Here is a 23,136-nt window from a genome sequence, read left to right as displayed (position 1 = left end):
CCTCTCTCTCCTCTCCCCCCTCCGGCTAGCGCTCAATCCTGGGATGCGTGAGATGGCAGGGGACACACCTCAAACGGCAAAGCACGTCAAACTTAAAAAGAGGGCGTTTTACTTTTGCATGTGACAACACTTTAGTTTTGTCTATGATGGCTAGAAAAATGTTGTCAGCGATGAGCCTTCTCAGAATAAACACCTAGTACTACGCGAGAAAAAGAATGGCCATGACCAAATCTCTTTGTCGTGACACTAATATGAATATCTCATTTTGTATCTTTGGTGCTAATCTATCATAATCAATAGCCCTGCTGTCGGGTGAAAGTGACTTAACTCCACCTAAAATGGGACTTGCTACAAATGCCAAATGCTCAAAAAAAGAACGGGAGGAAAATCTATTCAGAAATTTAGTTACTATCCTTAGATCTTCGTTAACAGAACTGAGGAACTATTCCCAGGAGCCTGAACGTTTAACGTTTTTATAAACAAAAATGTTTATCAGGCTCTGAACAGTTAACCTGTGCCTGCCAATCACCATCCCCTACTGTGCGTTCACCCTTCTTAATATTTAAACACCGTGGCTGCTCATAGCACATGGGGGAAAAAGCTGACAAAAGCCTTTGGCCAATAAAATAAAAATAAAAAAAAGTTCGGCTTATTTACATTTTTGCTTTGTTAGTAAACTGGAATGCTTGGCTCTGGAGGCAAGACAAGTGAAATTAACAACCACTAAATCCTCCGGCGACAGCGATGCATTCTGATGTTGTGCTGTGTCAGCTTCCACTGTGTGTTAGGACGAATTAGGCCCAGCATTAAGACCTACACAATACATTCAAGACCCAACAGTTGAATCTCCTTAAACCAAGGTAAATCATTCCAGGATGTAACCCAGGAAGCAGCAAAAGTACAATGTGATGGGATAATTTATAAGAAGGGAAACAAAACGTTTACTATCATACCTTTCAGAATCAACTGTGCCCAGCGATAGCTTTGCTTGATTTAAGTGTGTATGTATATACATGCAGCTACTAATTAAAAAGATGGAGATATTTCATGTCTTCCTCTACATACAAATATATCAACATAAAGGAGGGAGAACTGAAAACAATAAGTAAAAACAAAATTTATAATGGCACTGGGGGAATGTGCAATGTATACGTTTCTGTTCTCAGGTGCTTATTTAAACAACCGGGGCTGAATCCTTTACCTTCTAACTACAGAGAGCTCAATGTTAGAGCTCAGCGATGTGCAAACAAAAGGAGAGAATCCATGTGGCTACTTACCATAGAAAATCTCCATCCTGCTTTGCAGAGATCGCAGGAAGGAAAAACCCCACTGAGCCAGGGATGTGCCAGGGCCAGTGCTGTGCCAATGTATCACAGCAGTTGTTCCCATGACACACGCAGTGTCTGTGAGGCGGCAGGACAGGAGGGCAAATTTGCGGTGGGTGGAGAAATGGTTTAACAGGCAAGAAACAGACTCAGCCATTCGGGATGCTTTACTGGGCTTTGTTTATCTAGCTCTGTGATACTTCTCATTAGCTGTCAAGTTCCTTTACCAGGGCAGAGGTGGAGAAAAATGATTGCTCTTTTTCAACAAACCCCGGGAAAGGAACACTAGGAAGACTCCCGCCCCCAACATTTAGGCTTTACCTCATCCCAGCTATCAGCTACACAACAGCTGTGCATTTTAACAATGACTTGCTGGAGAGACAATGATGGAAAGAGCCAATCTGTGTCACACGGAGAGTCGGCAGCAAGATATAGTGGGAGGTAATGGGAGAGAACTGAGGTCAGAAAAAACAAGTTAGTGCTGGCGATGAGAGGAGGGCCGAGAGAAGAAGCAAAAGGCTGTAGCGTGCAGAAAAACAAAGAGAACTTCCAGACATGTTCCCGAAGCAGCGGTCTGGGTGCCTGACTTCCCGTGGGTGGAGCGATGCGCTCTCTCTCTGACATTTTCATTGCATTGGTATAGACTCAAGCCAATGAAGGTAAACTGTAAAGTATTTTAGGGTCTAATGTACAGCTTAACACAATTTAAACATAAGGACTAGAGATGAATAAAGGAGAAGGTGCGACTACTAAACGGGCCTCATTACTCTCTAAGGAAAGGTGTCTTTGCATTCAGTTAAATTTTAAAAAATTAATTTTATGATCATCTCTAAAGTGTGGTTTTATTACCTAGGAGCGAGTTCACACAAATAATTTTTTAAAAAAAGGACATATAGGCTAGGTGGAGGGAAACAGAAGACTGAATTTTTTTTAACAAAAACCTGCATGATTTTTAACAAATCCCCTTAACGCCATAGACAATTTTTGATGAGCGCCTATTAAAAACATTCTGATGATTGTGTGTGAATGTTCCTGGGCTTATCTGTAGGAATGGAGAGGAGAAATAGGTAGTAGGGGGCCTCAAACCATGGACGATGACTACCAAGAGGTCCGGGACAAGGGAACTCGTAGCTCTGTGGTTCCTTTGCGTGGTTTAAAAAAGGGCGTCCCTGTCCCCAGCAGAGCAGCCTCGGGCCCATGTCCTTGCTCAACTGCAGGTGGCAGCCCAGGGTGGCCACTGAGAGGATGGTATTGATCTTGGTGATGTTGTCTCAACAGATGTAAAAAGGGTAAGAAATAACCCAGGATTTTGAACTGCATCTATTATTAAATTTTATGCTCGCCTGCCTGCCTATCACATTACACAGAAATCAACCTGCCCGAGATCTGAGTGAAGCAAAGATTTAGATTTGTCTTCCTCTTGTTTTCTGGTCTCTTCTTAACCTTCTCAGAACTCAACCTCTAAGAAGAGCATCTGCTAACCTATCTTTTTTTCCAACCTAAGAAAAACAGATTCGAGTTGTGAAAACATAGGATGCTTTTAATGCTAGCTCCAGTGGAGCTACCGAATGATCTCGGTCAACACAGCGAACCACCACTGGAAACTACACACAGCAGCCCCCTTACCCGGGGTTTCGCTTTGTGCGGTTTCAGTTCCTCGTGGTCAACTGCGGTTTGAAAATATTAAATAGAAAATTCTATAAGTAAAAAATTTGTAAGTTTTAAACTGTGTCGCTCCAAGCAGTGTGCCGAAATCTCACGCTCCGTCCCACCCGGAAGTGAAACGTCCCTCGTCCTAGTGTCTCCACGCTGCAGATGCTTCCCACTCATGAGTCACTTAGTAGCCAGGTATCAGATCAACAGTCCCAGTATCATAGTGCTTGTGTTCGAGTCACCATTATTTCACTTAATAATGGCCCCAAAGTACAGGAGTGGCGATGCTGGCAATTCACATGTCAAAGGGAAGCCGGAAGCACTTCCTCTAAGTGAAAAGATGTGTCTGTACAGGAAAAAACACAGTGGATACAGGGCGTGGTATCTGCTATCTGTAACCCACACATCCCCCGTGGATAAGGGGGGACGACTACAGGCCCTCAGAACAGCACAAGAACACCACGGGTGAAGAATCAGAAGACCCCACTGTTCTGGACGGTAACTACCATGGACAGGTCTCTAGGTCTCAGTTTGGATAACAATAACTCTAATCACAATGACAGACAATTAACATGCACTGAATGTTACCATGTGCCTGCTGTATGTGTATTAACACATGTAATCTTTATAGTAACCCTATGAGATGTGGTTATTATTTTTACAGACGCAGAGACTGAGGCTCAGAGAGGCTTATAGGCCTGTCCAACATTACAGTGCAGGTAAGTGGCTATAAAGTGAGGAGGTGAGATCAAATGATTATCACTGTCCATCCAGTTCAAATGCCATTTGTAATTCCACTTGGGAGAAAAGTGAACAAATGCTCAAACTGTTTCTTAGATTTTCTAAGAAGTTATTCCTCTTAGAACACTAACATTAAAAAATGTTTTATTTGCCATGTTTTATATAATTCTATTAGTATATATCTTTACACTCCACAAAAACACTTATGAATTTACTTGAATAGCATGCCTCCAAAAAAGGAGACTGTTACTATGTAATTTCTTCCCTGCACTAAATTTCACTGAATGGCTTTACCAAGCACCACATAGAGCTGACTTGGAATGGCGAAACGAAAATGTGGGCCCTAGGCAGTCAGCATTTCTGACACAAGTTTAAAAGACAAACATGCTTTAACAGCATTTCTAAGAAAGCTAAACGCTTCCTATGAAAAACTCACTTTCCCAAGAAGTTAGCAGAGAGAAGTCAGTCAGGCCCACCCCGGTAGTTACTGTGAAGGACAGGCTTCATTTGTGACAGCGCTTATAGGTCATGGGGAGCATGATCCACTGACCAGCTCCTACTCTGCACGAAACATAACTGAGCATCGGACTCTAGACCAGTTCCATCTGCTGAGCAGCCACCTCTATAATGTGTGACAGCGGGTGTACAAAGTGAACTCTTTAGTGGGGTTATGTGTTCTACATCATGTCAAAATCCAAACAGTGAAATAAAAGTTTCAAAATCCCCGTCTGGAATGATAAACAAATGTACGAAAATCATCAGATTGTGAACTAACCATGTCAGGGATTTTAAATGAAAAACGACAATCTTTATACCTCAGAAAAACTACAATCTGTATACCTCAGAAAAGTTTTAATTTAGGTGATTAAATTCATTTGATCCAATTCAGAAAGGAGTGAGTTCTTCTTTGACAAATACAATATTTTACATGTAACTTTCCAATGCTTAGGTAGATGATAGCTCAAAAACCATCTCGATACCAAAAACTGCCTTAGAAATTCTGAAATACAGAGTAGTCATAGCTTTATAAATGTTAAAAGCAGGTAAATCCAAGTTTTATTATAATTACTACGGGGAAGAATGGTAATGTCAAAATGCCTAATCACCAAATACTAAATGTCGGAGATGGGCCTTTGGGAGGTGGTGAGGTCATGAGGATGGCGCCTGATGAATGGGGATTAGTGCTCTTATAAAAGGGACCCCAGAGAAATCCCTCGCCTCTTCCACCATGTGATGACACGGCAAGAGGATGGCTCTCTCTGGACCAGGAAGTGGGCTTTCACCAGACGCTGAATTTGACAGTGGCCTGATCATGGACTCGGCCTCCAAAACTGTGAGAAATACACTTTTGTTGTTTAAAAGCCTTCCCCAAAAGCCTTAATCGAAATGCGTAAGAATTATAGCTGTATCCAATATATGGATGAATTTAAGAAACATAACATTTAGACAAGAAAGCAATTGTAGAAGACCACATACAACATGACTGGGGTGACCACGTCCCCTGATTTGTCCAGAAACTTCCTAGTTTATGCCTATGGTCCTACTGTGATTATTAACAACAACCCTTACATGCTCAACAGTGTCTCAGCTTGGATGATAAATTATAAAGTCATTCTAAATGTGATACATTTATATAAAGCTCAAAAATAAATAGAACTATGATTTACCTCTATGAATGTTTGTAATAAAATTTTTTTAAAAGCCCCACAAAACCAAAAGTAATGATTAAAAAATTATTCAGAGAATATTTGAGGCACGGAAGAGGTATAGGACTAAAGACAATATAGGAAAACACAGGTAGATGCAATACCACTGTTAATACTATAATACTTAAAGACAGGACTGTGAGCTCTGGGTAGTCATTTGATAGTCATTTCATAATTAGCATGTAACATATGCTTATATATGTCTATATTTACGTGCATATAAAATGTTCTGTAATAAACATTTTTTAAAATATTAAAGGTGTGAAATGGTTAAAAAAAAAGAGGTTAAACTACCATCTGTGGTTTCAAGATAAAAGAATTAACTATCAGAAAAGTTTTCAGCAATTCAACATCAATTCTGATAGGTTATTAAAAAGTGCTATTTGGCAACTGCCTATGTCATGTCAGCAAAATTTACACAGAAAAAATTACATCTAGTTTGCTGATAAAAGAAAGTTAGTTGCTTGGTGGGTCTGAATGGATAAAGTTCGATCTAAGAAAGTTGGATGAGGATGAGGAAACGGACAAGTAAACAAATAAATAACCCCAAACATACAATAAAGGAAGCAGAAGTTACAGAAGTATGACTACTGAAACAGAGTTAACTGGAACATAAACTTCTTGTATCAAAATCAGAAGGTAATGTTTGTATTAGCAACAAGGCCTTGAATTTGTGCAGGCAAATTAAGACACTAATAAGTATAAACACTACAACTACTTTAGAAAACGACTGCCATCGTATAAATTAAACAGAACCATAAAAACTAAGGCAAATACTAGTCAACAATCTCACCTTAGAGGCATTTAACAGAGGACCTTATTTAACAGAATCATCACAAAACGTATGCTAAGGGAAAATCACTTTCTGATGTAAGTTAAGGTAAATGTGCAAACTGAAGACGTATGAGTGATTGGTGATTTCATTAACTGAGTGTTTATGTGCATTAGTAGAGTATTTTTAGGAATGGAGACTCTCCTATGCTTTGGTGTTAATTTATAAAATTATACTCCTAATACATGGTTCCATCACTAGAGTTTGTAATAAAAAAAGGTAATGGAATGTATGTTGCTATTAATGAACACTAGATCTGTCTTTACTACAAAGTAAGATTATAATTATTAAGAAAGTGAATACCTGGAATACTTGCAGGAGAAATTGGGCCAGATCGTGACTGGTTGCTTCCGACAGGAGAGCCGACAGGAGAAGGTGATGGGCCCCCCGGGATGCTGGACAGATGCGGGGACGCGTGTGGCGAGAAAGGGGACTGTGCCGGGTTGCTCTGATCCCCTTGGCTGCTCGTGGACCCGGATGCGCTGACCGCTGAGCTCAAAGTTGCTTCTGTTCCCGTGGGGAGGTCATCAATGGAGCCAGACAGGTCCTGAGAAAGAGACAGCATGTATTTATAGGGCAACACATATTTGGACCAATACCTGATCAAAAGACTATTTGAAAGTCCTAACAACATCACATTCAGCAATGAAGTTTTTCCGGATTAACACCCAAAATTCAGAGCATGACCACTTGTTATCAGAGAACTTTAATGAGGTCTCTCATAAATAGAACCCGTAAGATCTGATCTATCCCTAACAAGTGAGTAAAGTTGTGCTCTGTAAAACCATCCTACAGCTTTGATTTAAGCTGTCGGCCCCCAGTCCAACAGACAATTCCAAGAGGCATAGGAAACAGCAGTGTAGGTAGTGACTTACCATTTGAATGGAATGCCTGATTCTTATATATTTTTAAATTTTCCTAAATTTATTGGGGTGACATTGGTTAGTGAGATTATATAGGTTTCAAGTGCACAATTCTATAACACATTTTGTGTACTGCACTGTGTGTTCACCTCTGTCACCATGTATTTGACCCCCTCTATCCTCTTGTACCTTCCTCCATCCCCCCGGTAACCACCATACTGTTTGTTGTCTGTGTTTAAAAGTCTTTCTTTATCCGTTCGTTGCTTTCTGTTTTATATCCCACATATGAGTGAAATCATATAGTTCTTGATTTTTCCTGTGGTTGAGAATATCACGCTAAGCAAAATAAGTCAGATAGAAGAAGCATGCCTAATTTGTAAATGATCACTTCCAAAACTGAAAACTTCAGGCTTTGGATCCTTTTATTTAGAAGTCATCGATGGAGGGCTGTATGAATTTCAAACTAGGCTATTCTAATATAAGAGCAATCATAATGTCATACCTAACTTCTCTAACAATTTAAAGCTAAACAAACAATTTTTGATACCATCTGATTTGATCATATCACCTTCTAAGGCCGTTATTAAAATCCCCATTTGACAGGTACAAAAACTGAAATCTCTAAGAGACAGCTATTGTTGAAGCCTATAATACTGAGGACAGATCAACCTGCTAAAGATGATGGAGAAAGGATGAGGAAAGGAAGAAGAAAACTGCTTCCCCCACGCTCAACAGAATGAGAGGAGGACTGAGACCTGTTTTGGCGTCCGCACCCCTGTGGTGCCAGGGCGCAGCACAGGGCCAGCACCAGTGGGTACTCGGTAACCAGTGCCGGCCTGCTGCGACGCCTCCTAGGTCACTGAGGCTGGGAATCCGGGACAGGCCGAGAGGCAGGGATTGAATGAGACCTAAAGGCTGAGCTGTAGTATGAAAGATATTTGTCCTGATAATCTCAGATTAAATAGTGCAGAATGGGATCAGAAACACTATGGTCCACAAAGCATCTTCGATCCAAAGTGATACCCTCCACTCACTCATTAAAATGTTTAATTTTGCCTCACTGCTTACTACCAGAACTTTTAAAACTAGGGCTTTGAAAACTAGTAGAGGAAGATGCTTAGGACTGGAAGATTGAATCTAGACCAGGAAGTACAAAAGGGGACAGGCAAAGCAGAGCTGGTTACAGAGTACCCCAAAATGTCCCAAAGCAAGCTCAGGATTAAGATTCTAGTCTCCTGGAAAGTTTATCTATTATCATCTGCTACATAATTAGCTTCTCTCTTTTTAAACATGCAAATTGCCAATGATTAAAAAATACATTCTAAAGAAGAGTTGATGAAAATTTCACAAAAAGATGAATGTTTTAGAAAAACAAAATTTTCTTGCACTAAGAAAAAGAACATCTGAGTAAAATAGAGAGTAATCTTCAATGCCATATAACTGAGCATAATTATAAATAACAAACATAACAGTAACAGGGTAGACTGAAAATATCGACTTAGAAAAGGTTATTATTAAATTTCCAAAATAAAATGTAAGGGAGGGAGGAAACTGAATCACATCTTCAGAATTCAGAGAAAAAATATGTAAACATTTCTACTCAGACACACGACATGCATGATGTTGCACATATTCAGCTGGTAAAACACTGTATTTAACGTGATGACTAGAATAGCTGGATTGAGACTTTGGAACTGAGCAAAATTTGTGAAGCTAGGTATACACAGAAGAGGGTTATTAAGCAATTAACACACTATATGTAATGTGGAGAGTCTTTACACTTCAGCAGTCAAGGCAGCTATGAGTTCCTCAAAGCAAAACTCAAGCTAACAGACGTGTACACACGCACACAAACGATGTCCCTTCCATCGCAAGCTGAATGCTGGCTCCTCAGTGTGCACAGCCTCGGAGCTGGGTGAGTGGGAGGGCGTGGCAGAGTGGTGGGGTCCTGAATTATTCCTGATGTACTTGCCCCCACACACACCATCCCTAACCACATGTGACCAGTGCATAAAGTACAGAGGGAAACACCTGTATGGCTCTCTGCAGCAGGGCATTTCAGGCTGTGGCCTGCAGACTGAAATTAGACCCTACCTGGCTTGCTCCACCCACAAGCCAAACGTTTTCAAATGACAGCAAGGGAGGGAGGGAGGAAAAGATTTTGTGATGTATGAAAAACAATCTGAAATTCAAATTTTGGTATCCATACATTCTACTGGAACACAGCCATGTAGAGAGTAGAGTCGCACTAAGACTCAACAAAAGTGTATCACCAGTAAATAGAAGGTCGATCAGACAAAAAATCAGTTGGGAGGAAATATGTTTTTCATGCCTCTTTAGAGGGAAAAAAATGGTCAATAACTACATAATAAAATATCATCTTCTAGTATACTGCCAATGGAATTAAACATAGAAAAGACTTCATAGATTAAATTCCTAAAAAAACCATTAATTATTAAAATTAAATAATTTTATACAAGTCTTTCTTCATAAAAAAACCAAACTGTTACTTTGAAATTGTTAAAATTCTCTGCTTGAGCTTTAAATTCCTTCGTTGTCCTCCCTTAAAATTCTGTTATAGTTGAAAAAATGACACAGATGGGTGTTAAAACTTCAATCGAGTTGCAAAGGCAGGACAAACATTTCTGTTGTTCAACAAGCTGATCAAGGAAGTATCAAGAGAAAAATATAAAAACGGTGGCTTTCTCAGTGTTCACATGTCTTCAAAATTTTAGTGCTGACTAGGTCTCAGTGTAACAGAAGAGTAATAAAAAGACATAATTTCTATATTACTGTTATACACATATAACTTTTACATGTAAATTAGAGAAATATTCCCGCCCTGCAGATACTAGGGTATCCATATGAATAGCTATCTGAAAATGTGTTAATAAAGGAAGTTCGACAGTGGTTTAAACATTCAGCCTAGTTAACAAAGAAGCTGTGTAACTAATACTCCTCCAGAGGACAATTTAGTCAGCAGGGCACCAACTCTATTCTTCTTTTGTAAGTACCATCAGATCTGCGATGCCTGTAAAGAACAGAGAGGCCTTACGGCATCTCATTCTAACCAAGGTACCTTCAAGCTACAGAGCTCCCATCTGTCTTGCTGGAAGGCTGGCAGGTAAGGTAGCTGCAGGGAGCACTCTCTCAGGGGGCTGGGGACCCCTGCCCCACAGCACTGCTTACATCCTTCCTCTTTATGAAGGGAATGACTTCACGGGCTCACACGTATTAACTCAGTATTTTGCCATGACAATTGGATTTGGTAAAATCTTGCTATTAAGTGAGGTTTCAGTATTGGACATCACTCAGAATACTGAATTTTTTCCGGCATAACAAAAATAATATATAACTTCTATCAATGGTTCATTTATTTTTGGAAAATCAGTGCTTTAAAAACAAGGTTGTTTTACTTTAAAACTTAATTTAAATGAAAGTTCCCTGCAAAGACTTTGTCCGTCCACCCTCTGACCATGTAAAATTTTCATTCTAACCCAAGTGACAAGAACAAGAGATTTCACCGTGCTTAGAAAGAAATGCCACCGGGGAGCAATAATACTCCTGTCAGACCCTGACAAGAGAAACACTTATGAATTAACACAGACTCAGTACGATGGGACAGGGTGGGGAAGGGCAGTGACAGAGGAATGTATATGGGAACATGTCACCACGAAGGAGTGAGCATAGGAAGAATTTTTAGAGCTCAACATATATAAAAAATAGACAAACATCAAGGATAAATATTGTCTCATGTCTACATATTGTATATGATCCTCTCTAAAAATATTTACATTAATATATTATGACTTACTACCTTAAAAGACACCTTTGGTTTTGAAAGTATTCAATTTATCTAATAAGTTAATTTATTAAACGATAAAATCAGTCACTGCTGGGGATGTCTTACTGTCCTAAAGAACTGGGAATAAGTTAGAAAATTTTACTCCCTTGCTTAATTAAATAAGTGGGTTTTTCAAAAAGCAAATCAACTTGAAAACACTCTAAGCTATGGTTCTCAATACAATTAGTTGGTGGTATCAGATCAGTTACCGAAAAAGAACTGCAAAGCATCGCGCACATTTGGGCATCTCGTCCTCAGAAGTGCCCCGAGAGAGAGTGAGGACAAACACAGAATTAGAAACAGAGCAGATATTTCAATCAATGAGACTAGTTCAGGTCTCTTGTTTAAGGATTTTAATAGGATACAGTTAATGATTTCTCACTGTGACATCCCATGGGTTTCAGGCACAGGCTAAAATGCCAGTTCAATGGTCTTTAGAAAAGTCTCTCAGTCATCTCAAAACAGAAATAGTTCTCTTCTCCTTTTTAGAATGTTAATTATGAAATTCAGGAATTTGGTCTTTCCTTTTCTTTCTCCGAGTAGACCCTAACGTTAAGTCAGCAACGCCTTCTGCCAGGTGCGGTGCTGAAGAGAGGACAGACTGGTCGCTGGCGAATGTCACTGACTTCATAAGTTCTACAGTAAAACATAGCTGCAAACAGTATGCAAAGCCAGCACATGCAAATATCTCTAAATATTTACCACAAAGGCTCTACTGAAAACTACTGACTTTGCTATTAAAATTTAGCAATGAATTCTCAGCCGTTTCTAATTAACATCCTGAAGGCCAAGCATCCAGCCTCATTAGATGCTTAACTCTTTAGAAACACACTGTAAAATCCTTTCATACCTTCCAACCTATTTTAGAACTACCATTTTGAACATGTGATACTAACACACCTTAAAACTGGTATTAGAATCGAGCCAATAATTTGATTGACATATACATGCAAAAGGAAAAAGCTCACATTGACTGTTTCATTTCCATGATGTTTGTAGGCTTCTTTTCAGCACAGACCTATGTGTCATAAGCAGTGTATTTCAAGACACTCACAAAAGTCCCTGCTGCTTTCATTTGTCTAGACAGCAAATGAGTTAAAAGCTTAGACTTCCTGTCTACATGAAAAAAAGCAAAAGCACAGAAACATGGAATCCAGGAAGAAAATCTTTCAAAGCACTAACTTTTAGGCCTTAAAACATCTTCAAGATGCTTTATATGTTTATATATATCTCTTACTTTCTATTTAAACATGTGCAAATAAATATCTCTTCATTATATGTGACAATATATGTAAGGCACAGCCTTTAGATGTATGAGGTCAACTGAAAAAAAACATGTCTGGTGTTAATTTAAAAATAGTCAGAAGCTCCTAAAATGAGAATCTCATATCCAAAGCCAGGATAACAAGGAAAATTAATGAGTCAAAACTGATTTTAAGAGGTAGCCAAGAACCACTTCTTTGGGAAATGACTTTCACCTGATTCACTTGCATTCTTTCTCAAGCAAATATTCCATTATGAGTAACTATCATTTTAAGAGGACATTTATAGGCTAATCAGCCAAACTGATACTTTACAAAAGCAGGATTCAGAGTTAAGCATACTATTGTAAGCAAAAATTGTTATAATGGTTACATTTCCTTTGAATTTTAAAATCGTCACCTAAAATAAAGGCTAGCCTCAAAGGTCCTTGGGTTAAATCTCCTAGTATGAAATGTGCTGCCATTCTAAACTCAGAAGTGGTGAACAATATAAGTATGACATATGCATCATGTAAGGAAACTTTTTTCCACTGCACAGGCCTCGGGGGGTGGGGGGGGAGGGATCCTAAATTATTGTTTTTGAACTCTGCCCAGGGAGGTTCTCTGCTCTTCCACGATGAGCAACAGTCTCACGATGTCACGTAGGCTAGGAAGAGCCTCAAACAGACCCTTTAAAAAGTATGGGCAGCCTTGAACTTAAAGCTAATTTGGTAAGGAAATTTACTCCCGGGTTTCTTTTGGCTGTGTGGAATTTCGGACTAGTATTTGTCTGGAAGTAACGTTACCCCTCCGGGTTACCCTCTAGGACCCCTCCCAGATGACAGCGATGACCGTGATCATGATGACCAGCGACAACCATGACTGCCACCGCGCTAGTGCCTCCCAAATACCAGTGATGCAGCTGCACTTTCTCACACGAGGAAACCACTGCGCCTCGTTCGCGGCTGTCCACTGTTCCCACCGGCCAAACTGCTGACTGATTTCACCGTCCGCCGCAGCAAAGGCCCTGCCCGGTCTCAGGTCAAGCCCCAAGTCAGTGCTGCAAACACTAAAAAGGACTTGCATGTGAACAACTGCTGGCCCTTTATTCTTCCAAGAGCAATGGCATTTTAAAGAACGTAATACAAATTACAGATTACTGGTGAAAATTAAAGCTGTATAAGTGAGTGAGAATACTGAATACTCTAGGGAGAGATATGCATACTGTCACCCTGAGGCAGGCACGCCCTAGCTAAGGTGTGCAGATGGAACCATGGTGGGTGAACGGGAGGAGATGGAAAAATAAAAGTAGAAGGCAGTTTTTATATGTGGACGATACTTTATATTTAAGTTTGCTTATAATATGCGATCTTGTACACTTAAATGGCCTTCTCTCTTGTGGAATCTCAATGATAGACAAATTCTAGTAAAAAGTAGAAATTCTATGATGGAAGGGTGAGCTAGTAAGTGCTGTGGATTACAGACCAGTTTGTCTTCAGCCAGCCACACCTGCCCAGGGGCTGCTGTCTGAAATACGTCCAGACAAGGAACGAAGTGTGCTGTGCGCTCTGACAGGTGGCGGGCCAGAGACAGGACGCAGAGGGAACGGCGTGCGAAGGCGGGATGAACCACGGGAGGGCGTGCCACTTGGGGAACAGCGAGGAGATGAGGGACGAGAAACGGTGAATGAGAGGATGAGGCTGACACAGCTCGCACGCCCAGGCCAAGACACACAGGCCTGCACTTAACTAGGGAGCCAATGCCAGTCTGGAGGGCAAGTTTCAATATCGCCAGAGAAGGAAAAAGAATGCAGGGGTGCCAAACAGGAAATGTTAAGTATTTTAAAGAAAAAAGAATGTTTTCAAGAATTTATGAACAAAGAATACTTTAAACATAACTGAAATTACTTAAGAATAAATCTGTAAAATGTTTTAATCTACATATTTTAGCATTTCATAAAATTTAACACTAAAGAAACAACAATGACAACAAAAAGTGCCTAAATAACTACAGCCCAGGTTAACTGGCAGTGATTTCAACAACTGCAATGATTTCATAGGTCTACGTAGTCGTCCTACTCATTTCAGGTATGTGCACGATCAACAGGTAAAATAAGGTGAAGGCCATACACCTTACCCTTAAAGCAACACTAATTAGGAGCTGCGTTTCCTGTTAACAGATCACATTCTTTCACATTTATTCTACTCTGAAACCACTGGTGATGACTCCTGAGACATGTAGGTATAAAGGAGAAAATCAACTCAAGAAGTGCTGGAGGAGGGAGATGGGCTTACGAGCTGGTGCCTTACAGGTATCAGCTCCAGGCTGTAACTGGGAATGTGAATGACCCATGCGCTCTGAAAGCAAACTGACAAACTAGCAAGATCTGTAAATACGTGAGATTTAGAGTCTGTCTACTGATACCAGTTTTTATTGCTGAAAACGTATCATAAATCTTTATATTAAAAAAAAGCAATCAGTACCAACTTTTGCATCTCTCACGGTTAAAAAAGAACCCTACTGTTTACTTTAGAAAGTACGATGCTTAGCACACAGAAATTCTGAAAATAAAATTTAAAAACAAAAAGGCATGAACCCTCAGGAGACATTTATTTCTTCAGTATATAGCAATGAAATACTTTGAAATAGTAAGACTTAGCAGAACTGCAAATAAATTAGCAACCTAAAAACAGAAAAACACACAACTCACAAATTATACTGAGTCTATATAGAATAAAGAGAAGTTTCATTTGTAGAATACTAAGTTATTTTGACATTTTCCCCAGTCGCATGAATGATATGAACATATACACATCCTTCATTGGATTTTTAAAAACTTTATTTTGAAATGACTTTAGACTTAAAAGTGGCAAAGACGGTACTGAGTGTTTCTATGCCCAGCTGCCCTTAATATCAATATTTTACATAATAACCATGGCACATTTAACAACGCTATGTGAATGACATCGGTACAACACTATTAATGCAGTTACAGACAACTCATATTTTCCCAGCTTTCTCAGTAATGTCTTTTCCTGTCCTAGGATCTGACCCAGGACACCATGTTGCATTTATTCACTGCCTCTCCTCATTCTCTATTCTGCAACAAATTCTCAAGTATTTCCTTCTTTTCCACAACCTTGGCACATTCGAAGAGTATCTGTCAGGTATTTTGTATACCGTCCTTCGATTTGTTTGTTTGGTGTTCTCTCATCATTCCGCTGGGTACAGATGTGGGGGAACAATACCACAGAGGTGCAGTGTCCTTTGCATGGCACCACATCAGTATGACTTATTAGAGGTGACGGTAATTTTGATCACTACTTGAAGGCGATGTCTGCCTGGTTTCTCCATAGCCAAGTTACTCTTCCCCTACACCAGTCATGGGAAAGGAGTCACTGAGTCCGGCCCACATCCAGGGAGGGGAATTAAGCTCCACCTACTGGAAGAGGAGCCTAAACGAATTTGTCAAAACTAAAACCAAGTGTTAAAGCCACAGAGGAATTAGTAAATATTACTAATTACTAATATATGAAGCTATACAAATATCCTGTTTCTCCTTAAAGTTCTGCCTGCTAATTTTAGTATTTATTAGTGGATCTTGCCTGCAGCATTACTCTTATGTTCAAATGTTGATTTTTCTATTTCCTTCATTCCTTCTACATTGATTATTTAGAATTCTCCTGTAAGGAAGAGCTGTCCTGTCTCCATTCATTTTTATATGGTCAAGACAATTATTTCGTGTATGTTTTGGCGGGGGGGAGTTCAACTTAAGTTCCTTTTTATAATGACTGACTTCACAATTACAAAACGTTGGAGAGAGAAAAATGTGCACTTCATGCTTTTCCAGACATAGCTAGTAGTAAAACAACTTAGTATAGCCACTTTGGACAACAATCTGTAAGCATCTCATAAAGCTGAAGGTGCATTTATCTCATGACCCAGAAAGTCCACTCCTAGCTTCACAGTCTGGCACATGTACATAGGAGACATATACAAGCATAGAAGCATTGTTTCAGAATTGTAACAGCAAAAAATAGAAGACAATCTAATTTTCCAGCAATATAGAGATGCATTCAGAAAATGGGATAATACGCAACAGTGAAATAGAATGAATTAGAACTAAAAACATTCAGACCAATATCACAAACAATGTTGACAGAAAATAAACAAAAATGCCAATGCAGTAATATATAACTAGTCCAAGAGAGAAGCAAAAGAGAGGAGTGGACCATAAACATGGTCATGTAAATTCAAAAAGTCTAGAGCGGTAGCTGTAGCAAAGATCAGAAGAGATCATGAGAGTGAGATCAGCACTGTGGATTCGGAGGGAGACAGGAAAAGAAAGTAGAAGAACTTCCTGGTCCTTACGACCTTCCCCACAGCCAACGTTCTACCATGGCACCTACAGCCTGAGCATCCTGGTCTAATCTGAAATGAACCTTTACACTGTTCACTCCACGAAGCCCTACGTCTCTCCAAGAGCCATCCATTAATTACCAGGTAAGGTCTTCCCTGACATCCACACTACCAGAACAAGCTGCAAAGTTCCTTCCTCCATGACCCATGTCACATTTATCTACTACAGAACTTCTATGTGACTTTTCATGAACTGGTAACATCTGCCATAGTGCAGACTCTGAGGAAGACTTACATTCAAGCCCCAGCTTGGCCACTTATCAACAGACCATGGGAGACATAAACCTTTCGTGCCTCACTTTCCTCATGTGTCCGTGCGGAAATACTTGTACCTGCTGACACGAGTTGCTATGAGAATTAAATGAGAAATTATAAGTAAAAGGATCAGTGCAGTGAGGTCTCATAAGTGTGAGCTCTTATCATCACAACCACAAGCCAGAGGCGAGACAGAGCCCGAACCACGTCGTCACTGGAGTCACAGTGCAAGAAAGCAGTGGCGGGATCCTGTCCGCTGGTTTTCCCAGTCCCACGGGACACTGACAAGGACCCTCTGGCCCTGCTGGGACCAAGTCGAGCAGGAGGGAGGAATCAGGTTTGAAAGCAGAACCCCAGACAGTAGCAACCAAAAGAGAAAGGAAATTCTGTGTGACGGAGGCGGGTTTTCCCCTTACCTCTCAGGTGACCCAGCTGGACCGGTGATTCATGAGCTCTTTAATGAGTACAAGGACTGCCTGCACTGTGTATGAACACAGGTTTTCAACAGTAATTCTATCGACGACATTATAACAAATATTCTAGTACTGGAACATAGCTAACAGCAGAATAAGAAAAATACCCTAAATGACTCACGACTTAAGAATCACAAATAATGTGTTACCACAGAGACTATGATGCTGTTGTGGAAAGTGCCAGATGGAAGCCTGGTGCCCTCATTCGTCAGCTGTGGACCAGACAACCTGATCTTTCAGTCAGTGTAAAATGAGGGTTATCATGCTTATCAATGGATCCATATAAAGAATAAAGCAAATGATATGGAAATTGTGGAAGACATTACTTTTAAAATATAAGATGATATTGTTTCCTTATGCTGTTATATATTAGACTTCAAATCATTCCTGTTTTAAAGCATAACTTGAAAATAGAATAACGATGAAATAAATACGAAGGCCGCATCAATCAAATCACAATATCCTTCGAGGGCATATTTCCCTTTGTAATATTGCCAAAAAAATCTAAAAACAAGTTATTTCATTGCTTCAGTATTAAAAAACTTGAAGATAATTTAAAATTATCTTGTTTAAAATAGAAATAGCTTAATGGCTTCAATACACAAAAAAATGAAATTTTTATATTTTCATAGAAATCATTTTTAAGACTTCTGAGTTCTTTAGAAAAAAGTACAAAATCCAGAAAATGTTTGACATGATTAGCCTGACTAAATTACAGATGGAAATGTTTCTTATTTTATATTTTAAAATGAAATCCTACACATTCAATACTCCCTCCAAAAGTCAAACTTAAAAACATTCATTTTTCTAATTTTCAGTTATGATTCCCAGACTACTTAGATAAGAGGTTTTCAAAATGAGCTGCTTTGCGTCTTTGCACAGGGGCAGCTGGTCACTTAACACCTCGAGTGCCAGCACTCGAGTGCAGTTTGACATAATATTTTTCCTAAGACCATGTAACCATTTTATAACACATTACTTCAAACACGACTTCTCAGAAGGAAGTGGTCATACACCTACTCAGGGTTTCAGACAGCAACTTTCAACACCAATGACAATGATGATGATGATAATGATGATGACAATATCAGTAAGGGCCTGAGAGGTCTTGCAGGCCGGCGTGTTTCACACTCAGCCACGCTAACTCTCGACAGAGCCATCTGTACACCACGCAATGGTATTACTGGGCCTCACATTCACAGTAATTATCTTGTTGCTTGGAGCGTGTTCTCAGGCCCACGCGTAGAATCGAGTTTTCTCTGATGATCGCTTTAGTCCATTTTAAGCCGTCTCGAAGACAGCATAAACAAATTAAGATATAGGATTCTGAAAGGCGGAAGTGTAAAATACATATTCTTTTGCCTTCTGAAAACTTTCAACAGGGGAGAGACCTAAGTAACCGGACTCACAAGCCCATTGCATTGCCCGGTTCCTCTTTAGCCCAGTAAATCCCAAATTTCAAAATAAAATTGGACTTAACCGCTGGTCATCAACTGGAAATCCCTGGAAGATGCTGTGAAGGCCCCTTCTGGTTCTCTGCATCCTATCCCTCTCCTCTACTGAAACCTGCTTTTAAAAAGCACTCGTTAAATGTTATTTTTCTTTTTTAATGTTGGTATTGGATCACAACAGTGTTCTTTGTGTACCGGGGTTATGAAAAGGGGGCGTTACAGAGAATCTGGGCTCTGGGCCACCAGCTGATTCCAGCCTTCACTCTCAGCTCTGACCCACTCAGAGGACCTGGCAAAGGAGCCCCATCCACCTCCACTTCTCACCTGAATGTATGATGGGGACAATATAAGTAATGCTCTCAGTGTTGTTGGGAGAATTAAATGATTTGCTTGTACATGAAGAACTAACCATGACACCTGGCACCAGGTAAATGTTCATACTTACTGTAATGTAGGCAGTAATAACACAGCAGATGAAAGCATGAATTCTGGAGTAAGACTCATCTGAAATCAAGTCCTAGCTCCATCGTTTCTTCCACCAACACTGGGCAAGTTACTTAACCTCACTAAGCGCCAGATTCATCATCCAAAAATGGGGGAAATATTACTTATACCATGGTGAAGATCAAATATAATTATGAATAAAAAGTAAGTATACAATATGTGTTCGAGTTGCTATGTATATAAGCACATAGACAAATATAAACATATACACATATCAGACACAGAGTTTGATTTTTTAACACTGTTTATAATGTAAAATTCATTAGGAATATAGGATAAAGAATTTGCAAATATCTTCTAGAAAAATATCTCACTTACAACATGGTCCCTCCATTCATTAACAAATGTTTGCCAGATAATCACATTTTGGGCAGACAGTATAATGCTGATTATTAACATAAGTAAATAGCCTTTGGCACTTCTATATGGCGCAGTGTTACCAATTACGAATACTGCATGCCAGAGAGGGTGTTGATTAGAAAAGGTCAGCAGGTTGAAGGCTTGGTTCAAATCTGCTCCATCACTTCTACTGGTGTGAATGAGGTAAGCGAATTAATATCTCAAAGCCTCAGTTTCTTCACCTATAAAATAGATCTCTGTATCAGAGAGGCTGTGAGAACAAAATGAGTTTAATAATGAACCCATTTAATAAATATTAGCCATCACGATTTTGATTTTTGTCACGAAGCATGCAAATAAATTTAAAACAAGAACAGTAGATATTAAAATGGCAAAAAAAGTTAGAAACCACCTAAATGTCGATTTGTCAGTGAGCTATTTAAAAATATGCAAGTATTAAAAATACATATTAAAATAATGTAATTTTTATTGAAAAGACTGTTGAATGACAATCAAGTAACAGCAAATATAACTGAATTTGTATAAAATAGTATAAAATTACATAAACATAAATATTTATGCATACTTATAAAATATATGCGCGTGCATTTATTTATTTTTAATGCATAAGAGTATCAAATGATGTTCAATAAAATTTTAACAGTGGTTATTTTGGTGACTGATTCTGACAGGTTTTCTCTTCTTTGTATTTGAGCAGTTATTTAATAAATGCTTAAGATTTTTTTGTAGAAGAACTAAAACAAAATGGGACCCTGGAGATTTTAAGTCTTTAACACATAGCCAAAACACAACTTAATGAACAGAGTATTAATTTATGCCCACTCTAAGACAAACACTAAATGAACTTTTAAAACAGCCCATTCAAAAGATAGGAAACATTGAATAGTAGCAGCATGAAATCATATTAGTATTTTCAGAATAGAAGTGAAAACAATGCAAATGTATGTGGTAATGAAATGACAAAGTAGACAAAAAATTATGCTCATGTACATAGTTTTAACATTTCATTAGGCTAAGATTTTTAATAAAATTTTCCTCACGGTCTCCATTAGCAAAACTGTATATACTTGAGTAAGATGGCTGAGAAAAATTTAAAAATCAGACTTGATATAAGTAGAACAGGGTAAAAATATAAATACTGGTTTTAATAGTATACCTTTTGACACAACAGGCCCCAGCCCAACAACCTGACAACCGAACCCTCTCAACTGATGCACACTCAACAAATACAGACACAGGTTACTTCCAGCTCAATGGGTCCTGCAAAGCTTATTCTCCACGGAAGCTGGCATCTAGAACCTAAAGATTCTCCGAAGAAAGAGAAGTCACATGCCTATCAATAATACTTTAAATATAATCCAATACGAATTAGTATGTTGTTGCTGCAACACTGGAGCAACAGCACCAGTTGCCAGGAAATCCGAATGCCACTGCTTCAGGGTTATGTAAGCTCCTATGCTCTTAATAATTCCATGTGGAACGCTGCTGTCACGGGTCTTGTTTTAAGAGTTACGTGTTCAACATTATCGATTTCCTTTTACTTCCAAAGAAAATGACAAATTTTACCATAATTCTCTTTGTGAACTGATGCTTTTAAATCTCCTGTTCCATTTGGATATTGTAGAAAAAAAGCAAACAAGCTAGAGTAAACAGGGATGTAAGGTATCTGAATGAAGCTGAAATGATAACCACAGTATTATAAAATTAAAACCTCAGGTAAATTTGTTCTACTGAGCTCACTTCAACTCCTGGAATGAGTAACCACATGAGACTGTTAGAGGTGCCATGCCGGTCCATGAGCTCATAGAATGTGATAGGAATTTCCAAGATTTGTCCTCTATAGAATATACCTGTCTTTTTTTTGCCTTTCTATATCCTGTCTTCTTCTAAATTTTCCTCAACGCTGCTAAGTAGATAAGACACTGTGTTAAGAAAAAAAAAAAATGGATTTTGGTTCTGACGATAAAAGTAATACATTTTTTAAAAGCATGTATATGAAGACTGGTGAAAACTACTGCTGAATTACATAAAGGAGGAGTGAAGGAAAACACAACTCCAACAAGCAGGGCAGTCTGTTGTGAGCTGGACGAGTGCCAGTTTGCGGGCCTCGGGGCTCAGTGGGATTTCTCTGTACAGTGCCAAACTCCAACAACATTGTTGTGGTTAGAAAGGAATTTCTCACAAGCGCTAACAAAGGCAGAAGGTCATAAGTAAACCCAGCAGGAACGCCTTGTCAGTTCTCATTATTAGCGCTGCAGGCACTTGCTTTTCTATGGGCTCCTTACAGGTTCATTTAAGTGTAAGAGTTCCTTCTCGAAAATCCACATACTCATAAATAAAACTGGTTCTTAATCTAGCAGAAAAAAAAAAAAGAAAAGAAAAAATAATAACTGAAAAGTAAGAAAGAAGAAAGGAAGCAAGTAAATAAATACGTAAGGGACGCAGCACGGCAGACGGGGCAGCTCAGCTCTGGTGGCGGAGAGCTGGCATACCGCGGCTCCGGGCCCTGGCACCCAGCAGCGGCCACCACGAGCTCCGCTTTGTTGCTGCAATAACAGTCTGCAGAATTCTCTCTGGGCAGGAAATGAAGCCGAGCCCCTAACCTGGCGCTGACATGTGCTCTAAACTGAGGAAAGCACAGCTGTGTGATCATTACTGCAATTATGAAGTGACATTTAGTGTTAACTTTATTTTACTGAAGATTTTAAACTAGTAACCAAAAAAGAAGTCTATGAATGATAGGAAGAGATGCTGATTCTTAGCTACTGAAAAATAGGAATGTATTACTGGGTCTTTAAAGATGGACATTATTACCTTTTGCTTAAGGCAGATCTGTATCTTCGAGCTCTTATTATTAATGCCTCTTAAAAGAACAGAAGATTAAGTTTACAATACGAAAAATAAGATGTAAATCTCAATTATTTCTCAATTTTGTCTGTATTCTAAGAAGAGCAGAGAATATCACAATTACTCCAATACAGATATTAATTAAAGGGAGGAAAGATCTGATCAACTTATTTCACTTACTACTAACTCAAAACAAAAATGTACTTCTGTGACAAGAAACACATATTTCATGGTGTCACGAAAATAAAAATAAATAAATATTTAAAATATAGCTCAGTTTTCTTAAAAATAAATGAGAAACACATCAGAAAACTATGGAAAATAAGAATCCACAGTGATATCACTATTCAGAGCTAACTAAATTCTAACATTTGCTGCATTTCCTTCTAATCTTTTTTAAGTACAGAAAAATAGCGTATCTTTAAAACCATAGTATCTTTGCAAAAATAACTAAGTCGACTGACCTACTTGCCATCCAGTATCAAGAAAACAGTTTCCCAGATGATTTTCAGTTTTATAATTTATGCATTTTCAATGTAAATATAAATTTAAAAATATATAACCAGTGTCCCACATCATCTCCTTTAAGAGAATTATAGATTTCAAGAGGACAATGCTCTTT

At 39.0% G+C, this 23,136-nt stretch overlaps 1 protein-coding gene across 1 annotated transcript in view; it reads right to left on the bottom strand.

Annotated features, from left to right (window-relative positions):
* Positions 1 to 23,136, bottom strand: part of ARID1B (AT-rich interaction domain 1B) — a 380,804-nt gene that overhangs the window by 104,529 nt on the left and 253,139 nt on the right. The window contains 1 exon segment of the mRNA XM_039873871.1: positions 6,561 to 6,804. Coding sequence (XP_039729805.1) covers positions 6,561 to 6,804 — 244 coding nt within the window.

This window comes from Pteropus medius, unplaced genomic scaffold (assembly GCF_902729225.1).
Source record: "Pteropus medius unplaced genomic scaffold, Ma_sr-lr_union100, whole genome shotgun sequence".
In the NCBI taxonomy this organism is placed as follows: Eukaryota; Metazoa; Chordata; class Mammalia; order Chiroptera; family Pteropodidae; genus Pteropus; species Pteropus medius.
The sequence above is the reverse complement of the archived record's forward strand: the minus strand, read 5'-3'. Positions and strand labels throughout refer to the sequence as shown.